The sequence below is a fragment of the Hypomesus transpacificus genome, chromosome 21 (assembly GCF_021917145.1).
Source record: "Hypomesus transpacificus isolate Combined female chromosome 21, fHypTra1, whole genome shotgun sequence".
In the NCBI taxonomy this organism is placed as follows: Eukaryota; Metazoa; Chordata; class Actinopteri; order Osmeriformes; family Osmeridae; genus Hypomesus; species Hypomesus transpacificus.
In genome coordinates, this window is record NC_061080.1 from 4,854,051 (window position 1) to 4,870,266 (window position 16,216).

The window sequence follows — 16,216 nt, forward strand, 5'->3', positions numbered from 1 at the left end:
TTAATATGTACAACAAGCCATTTTCTCTGACAATATGACATGATCTCTATAAGCAAAAGTATGAATATGAAAGCAGAAATATTTTGATTTTCAAAGAAAGATAGGCTCCATTGGGTACAACAGACTAGTATGCAGCAAATTCTGGTAATATGGCAGCTTGCTCTCACGGAACTTCTTCTTTTAACCTTACACCTTGGACCCAAACAGGAATTGAGCATCAATAGAGCAGGAAACCACAAAATGGGGCACTATGAACATTCTTCCCAACACACCCAACGCTTGCCACAAACTGCACGACATCTCCACACACACACAAAATGCTTACTTATGCACTTACAACTTATATACATCCATGCAGTCCTTTTTATTTGCTCTGTTACACACGCTCTCTTTCTCACAATTTGACACGCACACACACAGTCACACATTACAAACACACAGGGCTTGCACACCGTACTAGCTGCGATGCACGATGCTGTCGATGCTCTCCTGAACATCTGCCATCTTTTTTAACACCTGGTTGACCTTCGCCTCATCAAACTCCAGGCACACAAACTCGGAGTCCTGTAAAAGACAGAAGACACAATGTCAGAGGAAAGAGGACATGTACGACACAATACAATAACAGTCTGCACACAATCTGTACAAATGCATGACAAAGCAGATAAATGAAATGGTACCGCAGCAGGAAACGGTTGCGTGTAAGAATGATGCAATGCACAGCAAAGTATATCATCAGAAACAACGACCTCTATTTCGCCTAAAAACCACCTTTCCTAAATCTCAGAGCGCTCGAATGATGGAAGTCTACCTGTCAAAGTCAAGCTCGGTTCACTTACTGCCAGTGATTGTCGTACATAACTCACGGTGGAGAAGGTGTAGTGTAAACATATGGTGCTGACAATGACAGCTGCCAAGATCAGGGAGTAAGTAGGATGTCAATTTCAAAAGCTCAAGAGCCAAACTGTCCACGGAAATGTGAGGAAGGAAACGGCTCTGAATGTTTTTGTCATGCTGTGAATGACCTACAGGCCTCCTAATTTTACGGGGGGAAAAGAAAAAACAGATGGTACGTTTAATATAGACCAAACTCAGCCTGTGGCCCTACCATTCACGTCTTCCCATTATAAGAATGGGTCCCTTGAAACTTTCCCTTCATTCTCTGGGTTCTCCAGCGGCTCAGACAAAAATATCCTCTAATGTCGGTTGTCTGAATGTGACCTTTCAAAAACGGTTTGCTATCAGAGAACGCAGAATAAAGGACAAGAACAGGGGGAAGGGGTCATGATCAAAGCGACCATAGGGGGCAACAACATCTTTTCCTCTAATTTGTATTTTATGAAAAAAATGTTAATACCGTTTTTGGCATTTCTGAATGTAGTTCATATAATCCTGTAAACGTCAAAGTGGTTTCAATGACCTAAATCATGCCCCAGATCAGAATGTTTGAGACCCATACAGCTAAATAAACTAACAATGGCATGGCATGCATAAGGAGTAGAGGGGGTAGGTTAACTGATCCTGCATCCACTTCTGCAGTTTGGTAACTGCATCGCCTGCCGACTACAGACTAAGAACCTATAGATGTTCAGTGTCCTTCACATGGGGGGAGAGGGGGCAAGGTCAACTGGCCGATAAAACGTCCATTTTTCACATGGGCCAGCCATGTGATATAGAAGGTCTATTCATTCTGTCTATGTGACGCCAAACCGGTTTTATTACCTGCCACTTAAAAATGAATGAAGATCCAGGAGGAGACACAATGAAGGACAGGGGATTGTCCATCTGCAGCTGTTGTTTATTTCCCGTTTGTTCTCTATCGTGGACATGCCTACATTGTACCCTTGCACCTCTCAATGACCTGTTGCCTGGTAACCTCTTGACACAAACCCCCTCCCCCAACACACACACGTCTATTGTTTGTTTAGGTAAGACCTGTTTCTATGGAAGACAGGGCAGGTATTAAAATGGCACCTGCCTGCAAAACCTCATTGTATCTGGCCCATAAATGAGATATAATGACTAAATAAAAGTAAATAAAGTACATTAGGGCTATGACTCATATGTCAGTGTTCTTTGGAGAGTGACTTGTGTCAGTCACTTGAGCTGTACCTGTAGACTAGTTTTGCTTATGCAAATACACTATATTACTCAAGTTAAGCCAAGCTAGACACACCCACTGTATTTCTATTGACATTGGGAGACCATCCTATGGTTTAAAAAGGGGCGGAGGGGGATTAGTACATAGGTACATACGTATTTAAAAACATACTATGTACAAAGGAATTGGTCAAAATGTGAAGGCCATCTTTACAAATACAAAAGATCTCTAAAAAATCATCTTCTGTGAACGAATCAACTGGTTCACTTAAGTTCAGCACAACTGTAATGGCCAAGATAATGGTTGCTCAAGGGTGTGGTGCTCCACTAGCCTCATTCTTAGTGCAAGGGGAGGGGTAGACTGGCACAGATATATTGGGTAGAGCAGAAGCACAACCACCTTCACCACCACCACCCCCGAGAGCTCCTCCCCAACACCTCCTCCCCAACACCCCCCCCCCTCCCCCCCCCATGTGAACTTTTAAGTTAAGATTTAAAAAATAAATAAGGAAAAACTGAGGCTTGTCAGCTTGTTGGTATATGCTGATAGAAAAAAAAACTTGATCGTTAAATTACTTCATGTTGAAAGGTAGAAAATATGATATAGGACAATTCATGTTTTGAGTTATTAAGAAACACAATAACAATAACTGACAATAAAAGACTTGAACTTAAGTGCCAGTGAATCCATTGAATGTGATCCTCTCAAACAATCATAATTTTTGTATTGCATTGGGCTATTTTTATAAATGTCTTAAGTTCAACCAGCAAAGAAAGGTTAAACTTTGATCCATTCATCAATCTTTGTAGCATGTGCTACATTTTCTTTGAATTTGACCAGGAAAACAAGTTTCAACTTCCATCCCATCATTCATTGTTCCGGCATTGTATTCAACCAGCAACTATGCTATATCCTATCAGCTTTTCTTGCGACAAGTCTACAGATTGATTTCCCCACTGGATGCAGAACATGGATTCACTGATGCAGAAGAGGTCTTTCTGACGCTCTCCTTCCAGCATTATGGTGGAACTGACAAATTCCTTGCATTTCAGTGTCAGTTTGTAGGCAATCTAATTGGCTATGCTCTACGGGCTATGCTAACATCCCCATACTCAGACTGATAGTGCGTAAAAGCATTTGTTGTCTGGAAACAAAGTAAGAAGCAGAAGAAGATCCTTTGATTTCACCAGAGGTTCCTCATAAAACAAATACTCCAATAAATATCCCCAGTCCATGTTGGTATGTGGTCACTGGTCACATTAGTTTCTTTTGTCAGTAGCCAAAAAATAGAACATCATTTTAAGAGCCCCATGCTAATGTGAGCTTTTAACAAGTTTGACTGTCAATATCATGGTCCTACTTTAGACTGTATTAAATTGACTCTGCCTCCAGGTCCAAAGCGTCATTTATTAACAGCCAGGTGACAGGCTGTGTGTGGCTGTGTGTAGCAGGGTGCAAAGTGGTCTCCAACAACACGAGATGCCAAATGCAACACGTAGGAGCTAGGATTTGGCACTTGGATCTACATCAACTTTGACAGAAGATAGTATTTTTTGGAGCATGTGAACCATGTCCTGCTCAAGTACTGTTGTCCTTGAGGTCATCTTTTCTAAGGTTACAAGGACAAGATGACCTTGGCCAGAAGAAAGTACTTATCTAGAATCTGTTGTGCCCTCTTAATGGGCTGATGTGGGTCATACAGGGTCCTGAAGAGGCCAGTACCTGGTCAGAGGTAGCTAGTACCTGGTCATCTGGTCAGAGGTAGCTAGGCTAAACATTGTGAAAGTCGTAGTTTGGGTTTGGTCGAGCATGTTGACATTTAGAACCTGTCAAAACACAGAGGAGATGTTCTGGACTGATTGTAAACTTCAAAATGAATCACATGTGTTGTCTCACTTGATCTACGTTCCACAAACCTGTGTAGTTTTGGAGATACTGTTATGTCCACTGCAACTTACATTTTACAAGGGAAGCCACATAGTAATCAGCCTGGTCCCTAATGCTATAGTAGGTGTTTTAAATGTACTTATGGGCTGTGTATTTTTTACAAATAGAAATTACTGAGATACTGTCAGTATTCTGCCGATGTTTGCGAAACAGATTAGTGGTGAAATATCTTGAGGCACAGTGCAGCCTTCTTAAACAGCTTTATCTTGAATAGCGTAAATTGCGTCAAAACCACTTTTAGTTACAAGTAAAACGACTACCAAAGACTATGTGATTGATTACAGAGTCATCCAGCTCATGAAGAACGGTTTAACTTAAACTGCATGATGAACCGATCAAACACAAAGCAGCTATGGATTAGGCTCCATGGTCTGCATTGCAATTCTGAGAGAATATTAAATGAGGTCTTATGTTCAATAATGAAATGAAACTGAAATAGAAACCTCCTGATGGTAAAGGTACACTCATATATAATATATATATTCATCAGCCTACTAATAAAATAGCTAAATCCTGACCAGTAATCAGAATGGTATTAAACTTTAAAAACTGCTTTTTAAAGTCCATGACAGACAAATGTTAACCGTAGGAGCAAAATAATCTGAGTTCAGGTCCCGAAAACAAAGCTCAGAGGAGAACAATGGAAGTAGAGCGACTCCACCCACACATATTCAAACCAAGTGTATTCCAACAAGTACAGAAGCAACACTTCCTGTCAACTCTAGAGGGAGCATCTAGACCTCATTGTTTAATGAAAGTGGGCCACTCCTTTGTATAATATACAGTAAGGAGACAAATGCATTTGCTGTTTATTCATAAGTTAAAAACTTCAAGAAGGGAAGTGTCACAGGACCTCAAAGCTTGTTAACAGTGCACCATCTTTGAGGTCTGCTAAACAGTGACTTCAGCGAGAACAGTCAATTTTAAGTTACTAATTCTTGACAAAAGCCAGGAGATTATTAAACTGACCAACAAACTGCTCAAATGGATGATTTAATTGGTAAACTACATGGTATGTGACTGGAGCCGGTCAGGTCAGGTGCTTTGGCCTAATGTGATTAAGATGAGCTCCTGAATGGAGGCTGGTCCTAGACCTGTTCTTACCTGCGCTGACCTTCAACCCCAGTTGAAATAGCAGTTCCTGTAGTGGTAAATAATATCCACCGTATTCATTTAATACATTTTTAATATGAATGGACAAAGAGGGCACACTAACAACTAAATTATTCTGGCTAGATTAAATGGTTCTAAGGATCAAATCATATTTTACAGCAAACTCAAGCTTGAAAGTGCACTAAAGGATAAGGTATTTATGAATCATGGAAATTGAATACTAAATTTAGTATTTTATGGTAAGAGTGGTGAAATCAACTCCCCACCTCCATCAGAGACCCAGACTGTCTGTCCACCTTCAAGAGAAGGCTCAAGATGCACTTGTTCCGGGAGTACAACGGTACTTAGGAACGGTTTGCTGAACCCAATGATAGTTTCCTCAAGGATCACAATGACTCTTGCTTAGAGACTTGTTGCTCTTGTTGGTTAGTGGTAACTGATTTAAACTGTTGTATTCGCTGCAAAATATTCTATTTTAGTTCATCTTATTTTTACTGTTGCTTGCTTTTGCTACAGTTACACTTGCACTTAGAGATTCATGTTGTTTAATTGTAACTTGCTTAACTACATGCTCTTATGGCTCTTCCCTTTGGCACTTATTTTTTGGTTGTTCACAATGTGTGCTTCTTGTTTTGGCTACCCGCAAACCCGCAATCCTTTGGGGCTATCTTGTTGTTATTATCAGTGACCTATGCACTTTGTAAAGCTCTCTCTTGGAAGTCGCTTTGGATAAAAGCTTCTGCTAAATGAATAAATGTAAATGTAAATGTAAGAGGAAAGCCTTAAAAATTATGTGAAGAACATTAAGAATGCTTTTACTTTCACTCTATACTCCCTTTCCCTTCTCAATATCAAATCGAAGATTCCCAAACATTTTTGTAAGTGGTGTAATAATGTAGATTATCGCAGGCAATTAGCACATTTTGCATAAGAAATGTGAGAATACTTTTTCTGAGAGGAGATTAAGCTTGGAATCCTGACTTCCATTGTACCTTGTGGTATTTTCAGTCACTTGGATTTAAAAACACTAACAAAAAGAGTATTATCATCTAAACTTGTATTCATTTCTAGTGTCTTTGTAGCAGCTTTGTAATGCACTTGTAAGGGTAAAACAGATGCAGAATTGAGCAGATTAAAGGACCAATTTAATTACAAAATTACAAGGAAATCCTTGAAAAATGTTGATTGGATACTTCTATGGCACTGCTTCCTTCGAATAAACCCAAATGTCTTTTAAAACATAAGGACTGGAAGGGTTGGTTGATGATCTATCTGCCATGCATTTGGGGATACAATGGGAAATCACTATATTCTCACTCCAATGTGTTTTATACGATTCAGTGCAATGCCAGTCACTGTCAAAGGGAGAAATCTAAGCATACAGTATAATATGTGACTGAGTTTCATTGGTTAAACTCAATCAGTATACCACCTACTCGCAACATCGAATTACTTCTTAGTGGCGTAGCTGGTTAAAGCGTTAAGCGGTGCTTATGAAAGGATGAGTGAGTCACAGGACCCTAGTTTGATCCCAAGAGTGGCAAGTGAGGGGTGAAGAGACACTGATGAGAGGCATGATGACACCCGTCACATGTATTCCACAGGGTGGGTGGAATACCCCTCCCTCCCTCCCTCTCACCTCTCCAGTCCTTCCCAGCTCCAACTCCACCAAGGCCACAGGGCTGCTGGCCGCCTCTCCTCTGCTGGCCGAAGTCGGAAGGTCGACCCTCCAAGTTAGGCCCCTCAGGCCGGCCTCCCATCGGCTCTGGCCCAGCAGGCTCTCTCTGACCCGGCCCCGCTGACCCTTCCAGAAGCGGGAGAGGGCTGCAGCCTGCTCTGTGTTGACGCCACCCTGCTTCTTGGTCTGGGCTGTCAGGAAGGCCTCCAGCTGGGGCTGGTCCATATCTGCCATGGCAATAGACTGAGGAATAACATGTATTTGTATTATGAGAAGCAATGTGATTTTCTTTATTGTGTGACTGCAGTTGCTGTCCATGATTTTCACAAAGGTGTGTTAGTGCTGCCACCTAATGACATCATGTTCACCTTCATAGGCAATAAAGAAAACCTAACCTCTTCCATGCCTTTTAAAAGCAATGTTGTGACAGCAAGGCCGTTATCATAAAACATATTGGGGGGGACAAATATGTTTTCTTTCCCCCCCCCCCCCCCCCCCCCCCCCCCCCCCCCCCCCCCCCCACATGTTGACTTCATGGCTAAGGCCATGTGTGACAGTGAATGTCATTTTAAATTAATATCAAATCCAAATGTTAATTAATCATGCACCACCCGTCAGAACGAAACAGAGAAGCCAATCGAGAAAACGATGTTACAAGTTGTGTATAGCATGAGAGAAAAGTTTACAAATGTTATACCGTCAAACACCGTTTGAAGATACAATTGCTTGTATTGAAAATACTAGCTATAACGCTAAGTGTGATAATACATGCTTTGTAGTCTGAAACTGGTGATACGGTAGAAAGCTTGCAAATCCACAGCATATTTATTTGAACAACTACCTTCAAAAGGCCTCTCATCTTCTCGTGCAAAGCGTTAAATTCCTCTTGCGCGAGGTCGGGAAAAAGTTCATTTTTCAAAAATTCTTCTGTTATTTCACCATTGTTGTAATATACTTTTTGAGCTATTCCATTTAGTAAACCGTTCAGAGATTTAGTTGGGTCCACATCCGCCATATCGCTGCTTGCGATCACGTGACAACATGTCACGTGAGAATTTGCCCGTTACTTTTCGGGCAGCTCCGGCGTCAAACGTAACATCCCTCCAACAAAGATGGCGTCCACTGGTAAACGTGAAAACCCCAACATTGGAATCGAAGACTTCAGTAAGACTAAAAGGCAAAAGAGTGGCCCAGATAGCGATCAAATAGATGATCAAGCAGCATCTGAAAGTGTGCTATCCGGATTCAAACTGAAGACCGTTCTGCGGGACTCGGCGCGTGAAAAAAACATATTTCTTCACGGGAAGTTAGATGACCATGAGGCTGTTGTCATCCTGGAGAAGACACCATTCAGAGAAGACACCTTGTCCGATATGTTCAGTGGCTCTAGACTAAAGTTGGAGATGAAAAATGACATATACAGCACCTATCAACTTCAACCCCCTGCACATCTGAATAAGATCAAGACCACAGTGGTGTGTCCCGCCACAGAGAAGCACGTTAAGAAGTACTTATGTCAGGAGACTTTTCTGGTGGAGGAAACCGGGGAGGATTATCGCTCTATCACTCTGCCTTACATTAAGAGCCAGAGCTTTGGGATACAGTGGGTCTACAACATCCTGGAGAAGAAAGCTGAGGCAAATCGTATAGTCTATGAGGATCCAGATCAGGATGTTGGCTTTGTTCTCCTACCAGACTTAAAGTGGGACCAAAAGCAGCTGGATAACTTGTATCTGATAGCCATCGTTCATCGAAGAGACATCAAAAGTCTCCGGGACTTGACTGCTCAGCATCTACCACTGCTAAGAAATATCCGCCAGAAAGGAGAGAAGAGCATTCTGGAGCGGTATGGAGTGCCAGCCAGCAAGATGAGGGTTTACCTCCATTATCAGCCATCGTACTACCACCTTCATGTCCACTTCACGGCCCTGGGCTATGACGCTCCGGGCACTGGGGTGGAGAGAGCACACCTACTCTCCGATGTCATTCAGAACCTCCTGGCAGACTCTGAGTACTACCACAATCGTACCCTCTCCTTCCCACTGAGGGCTGACGACAGCCTGCTCAGTGAGTTCAAAGGAGCTGGGAGGTTGTCTGCCTAATTCCAGCTATCCTAGTTGTAAACTGTATGTGTAAGCAGTTGTGCTTTTTTTTTTTACCATAATCTTTATACAAAATGTAATACCTTAATTGTTTTATTAAAGTGTCCTCAATCCACTATTGTGTATGTGACATTCTATTTATTTTTATTGCCATGTTTTCTGAGCAACACATAATAGGCTACCCCTTCTCATTCTTGTTTCTATCAAACAGTTCAGTGCAAATGTTTTGGCTAGATTAACAAAATGGAATACATTTAAATGTTTTCATATTCTATCAAATCACTGAAAAGGGTTATGGTTATTTACTAGTTACTGGCAACTATTACAGTCAAAATCTATAGTACATTATCTTCATGCAGCATGCCCAAAATGTCAGAGCTTTGGGGTGCACAAAGAAAATGGCTTAAAGTAAATGCAAGCAGTCACACTGATATAATTAACAATGATGTGAACATTTAATATATAATTTTAACATTATGTAGGCCTATAAAGTCAAGGCCACTGCAACGTAAAAAAGGGGAGTATGATAGAGATTTGTTGGGATCAGAATAGGCTGAATGTAAGTACTTACATGGCTTCTACTGGTCAGTGTATATTTAAGCTATGAGGATGTTTCAACGGGTTATTACATTCATGAATAAATGGGTTACTATTTATAAAATAGCTGCAAAACTATAAAAACCAATCACTGGTCAGTGATTTTTTAAATGTATAAGTTACACAAAAATGTTCATCATATAATAATTGTTGTCATTTGGTACAATAGGTCTATATGTATTGTGCAACAAATCTTAATCTTAGATATCTGAATTACAGAAAAAGTACAAGGGAGTTCATGCGCCATCTTTTGACAAAAAAAGAGAATCGCAACCCTGAAAGACAATAAAAATCTCAGAAGCTGATGCAACAATTAACAGAAATTAAAGCAAAATAGCTGAAACTAGCTTTTCTGGATGTGATTTTATAGTTTTAAAAAAAATATTACTTTAGTTTTTACAATTGTTAACACACGTTTCTCAAAACTGCACACACAACTGAAAACCTCACACACAAAATGCAAAACCTGACACTACCTTTGCAAGATGACTATTTGCCATCAAATCTCTTACCTGTTCACAAAATGGAACTTGTGTTCTCATTTCTCATTTGGTACCGCCATATTTTCAAATGACACACACATACCATTATAACTGTACACACAATAAGCATTTGCTGTACACTACCAAGCATTCACAGCACACAGTGGTGCAAAACTGAAAACACAATTCTGTCAGGTAGCGTCCAAGAAGTTGGAGGCAGTTGAAGGCAAACCAAGGTCTTTATTAGAAAAACTGCAAAGTCTAAAGCGAAACCAAAAACACCTCAGCGACTCAGCCGGAAACAACAAAAGCGCCAGTAACAGACGGGGAAAATAACAAAAGCTAAACAGAGGTCCTCAGCCCTAGGGGTAATTGAAACATTTACTTCCACGAGACACAAGACGGGGTGGCCACATGCGACGATCTGACAGAGACCTGCACACAGAAGGAACATTAAATAGACAGGGTAATCAGTGGGTTAACACAAGACAGGTGGTGATAATGACCGAAGACCAACGCGCTGACATTGAATCTGACAGACAGACACAGACACAGACACACCCACACAGACACAGACACACCCACAAGGGGAGGGGAACAGAAACACAGTCATGACATTCTAGAAATAGAACACACCAATGACTCTGGAGCCATTTCATGAGCCATTTCAACTTTTGTAAAATGTCTCAGTGTAGGCCACATTTTTTCATAGTCAAACAGAAAACAGCACACATATGCGGCAAAAAAAGTTTTATTTTTTGAACAGTACAGTACTGTCAACAGGCCTGCTCAACCCATTGCAGCACACAAAGTGATGTTCCCACCACGCTCGACGGGGACCTCAACAATGGTGCGCTGGGCAATGACATTTCTGCCCTGGCGCCTCCTTTTCACCAGGTTGAATCCAACCTCATCAATGAATATGTATTTACAGTTTTTCACAATTGTTAACACACAATAAGCAAAACTTTGGCACAATTTTCACAACCTTAACAGCATGTACCAATTGCTCGACCCAATTTATCACTACTTTACACTCCCTTATCTGCATTAGACTCTGACTTTCCTTGTTTACACACTGATGTCAATTACACATCACCTTGTTGTCAAAACACTACACACAATGTTCAGTTGTTGCACACACTTCTCAAGTAAAGTCTCATAGCATCGACCTACAACACACAACTATTCAAATCTCTAAACACTCAGGTCTGGTGAGCAATTTGCGATCAGGACTGCAGCATAAAAAGGGCCTTAAGCCTCTGTTTTGTTTGGTGAACAATGGAGAACTTAGAACACATAAACAACCAGAGAAGGAGAGGGGTAAGAGTGAGAGGAGGAACGGAAGAGGACAAGGAAGAGGACAAGGAAGAGGACGAGGAAGAGGACGAGGAAGAGGAGGAGGAGGAAGAGGAGGAGGAGGAGGAGGAGGAGGAAGAGGAGAAGAAGATGGAGGTGGAGGAGAAGAAGATGGAGGTGGAGGAGAAAGAAGGAGAACGGTGATCTCTAATGAGATTCGGGCCACCGTGGTTGACCATGTGCTCAACCATGGTTTGAGCATGAGGAAGGCTGGCCAGAGGGTCCAACCAAATCTCAGCCGCTTCACAGTTGCTGCCATCATTAGAAACTTTAGAATGGAGAACAGGTATGAATTATATTTGCCTTGTGTACTGAAATATTGCATATCAATAGAATACAGTGTGCTCACTGTAAGGACTGAAAGAGAACCACGACGTGGAGGAAGAACATGCACTTTCACAGCCAAACAGGAGACTGACATTGTAAAAATGGTTCCTGGCTGACCATGCCACATTCAGAAACATCCAGACCGTCAGCCTCTCTACACTGCACCGTGTTCTCCGCAGGAATGCCATGCGGATGAAACAAGTGTACAGGGTCCTATTTGACCAGAACACAGACCACATCAAGGAGTTACGGCAAGAGTTTGTAAGTCCCATACATTCAGCACTGACACATGCATGTATTGCACCTGTAATGTGTCTCACTGTACCCCACTGTGTTGGCCCATCTGTGTCCATACTATACAGTAACTTGCATTATCATGCTGTCTGTTCCAGCAGATCCAGGAGCATGACACAGCTAATGAGCTATATGAATACATATTCATTGATGAGGTTGGATTCAACCTGGTGAAGAGGAGGCGCCGGGGCAGAAATGTCATTGGCCAGCACACCATTATTTAGGTCCCTGTCGAGCGTGGTGGGAACATCACTTTGTGTGCTGCAATTGGTTGAGCAGGGCCGTTGACAGTGCTGTACTGTTCAAAAAACCTTTTTTTTATTGCATACGGTGCTGTTTTCTGTTTGACTATGAACAAATCTGGCCTACACTGAGACATTTTACAAAAGTTGAAATGGCTCATTCTCCAGAGTCATTGTCATTCTTATGGGGTGTTCCATTTCGAGAATTGTGTTTTCAATTTTGCACTACTGTGTGCTGTGAATGCTTGGTAGTGTGCAGCAAATGCTTATTGTATGTACTGTTATGAATGGTATGTGTGTGTCATTTGAAAATATGGCTGTGTGTACCAAATGAGAACACAAGTTCCATTTTGTAAACAGGTGAGAAATTTGATGGCAAATAGTCATCTTGCAAAGGGAGTGTCAGGTTTAGCATTTTGTGTGTGAGGTTTTCAGTTTTGTGTGTTCAGGGGCCTGTTCCATAAAGCGAGTTCACCGAATAAGCCAGACTTATGTAAGTTAGTCGGACTAATTTCTAGTTCATTCGGTTCCATAAAGCTAGCTCAACGTAGTTCGAACTCGGTTACTATGGCAACTTAGGCTGCGTCAGGGTCAGACTACTGTCAGGCTAAGCGTGACTTGGTGCTTAACCAGACGTTCCTGTAACACTCACCCAACGGGAAGACGATGATTTACCACGTATATTCTCATTTTCTTATTCTCGTTGATGTTGATGTTCAATATGTTCAACATTGATAGAAAATCAACGTAAATAGCCTACAAAGGCTACAACATTTAGCCTAATGCATTAAACAATGATGAACAATGCTTTGATAGGCTATACCCAGCTAACACATTTACGTTGCCCTGACGTTGTCGCAACGTCACGCGATGACCAAACATACGTTGCCGCAACGTCTTTGGCGACGTTGCGGGACCGTGCATCTGTAGGGCGCCAGTATGTTGCCGCAACGTCATCTTGTGACGTTGCCAGTCCGTAACCGCGACGCACCATAGCCGTTAAATGTATGGATGTTAGTTTGTGATTTCAAATGTTTAGGCATCAGGCATAGGCCTATATCTCAATCTAAATTATCAGAGTATAATTATCATAGCGATATAATTGTTAACAGTAGCCTACAATTGCAAAACAAACCTAAATCCTGCCCTCCATTTCCCTGACACAAAACCGATGTTAAAAAGTTAGGCTACTGGATAATGTTTTAATTAATAGTAGGCTATTTATTTTAAACGATGTCAAAAAAGTCAATTTAGATTAGTTTAGAGGGGTTTTTTTTATCAACGAAGGTCTAAAAAGGTCCTCAACCTAGCCTATCGTTCACAACGTCAATCATTGCGTGTCATTTTACTTTTATTGAAGCGGTGGTTGAGGGAGCTGTCATTGTACACGATTTAAAGGGGACGTTCTTTCTGGAAGAAGTCATGTGGCCGTGTGCATTGCTTTTGCCGTGGTGGATTGTATGATCCATGTTTTACCTCTCGGGCTGTTAAAAAATAGGGTGCACGCACAATTAGCTTGACTACGTAAATCTGACTTGAATAAGTAGGACTGCGTGAGCTGAAATTGGCCTTTAGGGAACCGCTTAAGCCCCGCTTGACTAATTAAACGTATTCAAGTCTGGTTTAGGACTTTAAGTCTAGCTTTTTTGAGCGGCCTTTATGGAATAGGCCCCAGATCAGGCGATAGTCGAAAAGAGGAGTTATGTCGCAAAAAGCAAAGCGTAAAGCAGCAGAGAAGTGTTGTTTCAGCAGCGTAAATTGTTTTTTTGAGTTTTTTGGGAGTTGTCCCCAAAAAGAGCAATGTTGCCGCAATTACCATGGCAAGGGATACAACTTGTCAAACCATTACGACCGTTAACATGCGTAAATTGTAGACCTACCAAATCGACTTAACATATATATATATGCATTTAGGCCTGCTGATAATTAGCGTAATTTGATGAGCTGTCTGAACCTGCTAAATAACCTTTAGATTAATTGATAAACAATCAACTTGAGCAATAGATAATTGAAAAGAGATCATTGATCATAGATAATTACCCCACAAATGCCATGCGAGGGACACCATCTTTATGCAGGTATTTCACATAAAGGACCTCCTTCTCAGTTGTTGACCTGTCTGTGCTCCCATCAACAAGGACACTGATATATCTGGAAGACAGTACTTGCTTGCTAACCTCAAGATGTATTTGTTCTGCGAGGTACTGGGTAAAAACCCTTGCTTGTTTGGGGTTAATGTAGGCATTTTCCAAATCAACTCCATGCCGCTTCTCCAGTTTGACAAGAGATGGATAGTAAGCAAATGGTTTCTCGTGTTTAGCAATATGGTAAGCAATGTCAAACAACTTGACCATTTTGCAGAACGCTGTCTTCTGCATCAGATTCACAGCTTCCACAATTGGCTCTCTGTCATTGAGCTGATTACTCCATGCTTCTGTAAAAACAAAAATAGTATGTTATATGTGATAAGAGACTTCATCTATACATTTAAACCTTGAAAATCCCCAGTCAACTGCAGTCTCAACTTTACCCAAATAGAGGATGTTATTCTGAAAATTGTTATTTAACAAACCCCACTATTAATAAAAGTTGAAGTTGTTATCATTCACATTAATTCATTAAAATCAATAAATGCTAAATAAATTCTACAAATAAATCACATTTTACAACTGTCTCCATGTTTTCGGTCAGCCCTGTCACATTACATAAAAACGACATACAAAGAGTGCAATATGCCTTTAAGGTTATGACTCAGCGGATGTGACATCATTTGACTGAGTTGAAGCTGTCACTGATAAAGATTAGTTTTTCTCAATTACTTATAATTTAAAGCTTGTTTTTGCATGTTTTTTTTTGAAGAGGACCAGCTACAGGGTCAGTTGCTGTCACACTTAAATATCCTAGAAAAGAATAAAGGTTTTGGAAAACCAAAAATGTTACTGAAATGCCTTGCTTACAAGCTATCAGTTTTGACGCAAGGAAGCTAGCATGCTGAGGCCGTGTTCACACTTCACTTCTTTTTTCAAGTGCCAGCGCCTTTTTTACATGCAACCCTATGGGGAAAGGACGCCTTTTTGAGTACAATTTTCTCAACTTTTTAGAAAATCGCTGGGTGACGTCAAGCGCCTTTCTGACAACTGACCAATCAGGACGAGGTAGTAAGGTAGTAACCTTCTACCGTAGTTACCGGTACCCCCAAAATAGATCAACATGAAAGTTGTAGACTGAGGTGAAAGCGCTCTAAAGGCTCTGAAGGCAGCGCTTAAAAAAAATTAAGTGTGAAACACGGCCTAATGGCAGTTAAATTCATATATCTATGGTTAAACTGGCCGACTGTCAGGCCCTGTCACCTCAGGCCCTGTCACGGCTGGTCACAGTCCTGTGTGACAGGGCCTGACAGCCCTAGGCTATGACAGGGCCCGACAAATCAATGATGAAATGAATGAAGTTATCACTCACCGAAGGCGATTGCGTGTTGTTTGGTCGCCTGGTGACAAAAGGCCACGTATTTCTTGATATTTTCACTCCCCTTGATGAAATCAGCGGAAGAATTTGCTTGTGCTGGACTGACGACTTTGGCAGCAACTCGTTGAGCACAAGTTCGACAGGCTTTACAAAAAATGTGTCTTTTTCTCGTCATTTACCTCCACCCCAAGCCAATCTAGTTTCCATTTTTCTATGGTCGCTGGGTGAGTTAATTTAGTCCTTAGAACCAGAGATGGTAACGGAGACTGTTTGATTAACCTCAGGTGTCCTCACACTCGCAGGTCTGATCAAGAAGCGCTCCATTTTTTCTTTCTTTTTTTAGAACGTTCGATAATATACGCGCATGCAACATAGGTCAAGGCGCGAATCCAAAACATTCTATGGCAGGGGTGTCAAACTCATTTTAGGTAAGGGGCCACATATGGTGCACTTTGATCTCAAGTGGGCCAGAGCAGTAATCATAGCATAATAACGCATACATAACGACA

At 41.4% G+C, this 16,216-nt stretch overlaps 2 protein-coding genes across 3 annotated transcripts; one reads left to right on the forward strand and one right to left on the reverse strand.

The window, feature by feature from the left end:
* Positions 1 to 7,894, reverse strand: commd1 (copper metabolism (Murr1) domain containing 1). 2 transcript variants are annotated; one of them, XM_047044183.1, is made up of 4 exons: positions 7,681 to 7,894; positions 6,801 to 7,082; positions 453 to 564; positions 2 to 192 (listed from the first exon to the last, which is right to left on the reverse strand). In XM_047044183.1, exons 1-3 carry the CDS (start codon positions 7,852 to 7,854, stop codon positions 457 to 459), a joined length of 564 nt encoding a protein of 187 aa, XP_046900139.1. In that variant the 5' UTR covers positions 7,855 to 7,894; the 3' UTR covers positions 2 to 192; positions 453 to 456. The 2 variants fall into 2 exon arrangements, with proteins under 2 accessions (XP_046900138.1, XP_046900139.1); XM_047044182.1 differs by having other exon boundaries at positions 1 to 564; positions 7,681 to 7,893.
* A 41-nt stretch (positions 7,895 to 7,935) lies between these two features.
* On the forward strand, positions 7,936 to 9,056 carry LOC124483652 (m7GpppX diphosphatase-like). The gene has a single exon (XM_047044184.1). The coding sequence runs from the start codon at positions 7,952 to 7,954 to the stop codon at positions 8,939 to 8,941; it is 990 nt and encodes a 329-aa protein (XP_046900140.1). The 5' UTR covers positions 7,936 to 7,951; the 3' UTR covers positions 8,942 to 9,056.
* The last annotated feature ends 7,160 nt before the right edge of the window (positions 9,057 to 16,216 follow it).

Coding starts and splice junctions, on each gene's coding strand:
- commd1 (XM_047044182.1), bottom strand. CDS start 7,854: ATGGCGGATGTGGACCCAACTAAATCTCTGAACGGTTTACTAAATGGA. Junction 7,083..7,680: donor AGATGAGAGGCCTTTTGAAG/GTAGTTGTTCAA, acceptor GTTATTCCTCAG/TCTATTGCCATGGCAGATAT. Junction 565..6,800: donor AGCTGGGAAGGACTGGAGAG/GTGAGAGGGAGG, acceptor TGTCTTTTACAG/GACTCCGAGTTTGTGTGCCT.
- LOC124483652 (XM_047044184.1), top strand. CDS start 7,952: ATGGCGTCCACTGGTAAACGTGAAAACCCCAACATTGGAATCGAAGAC.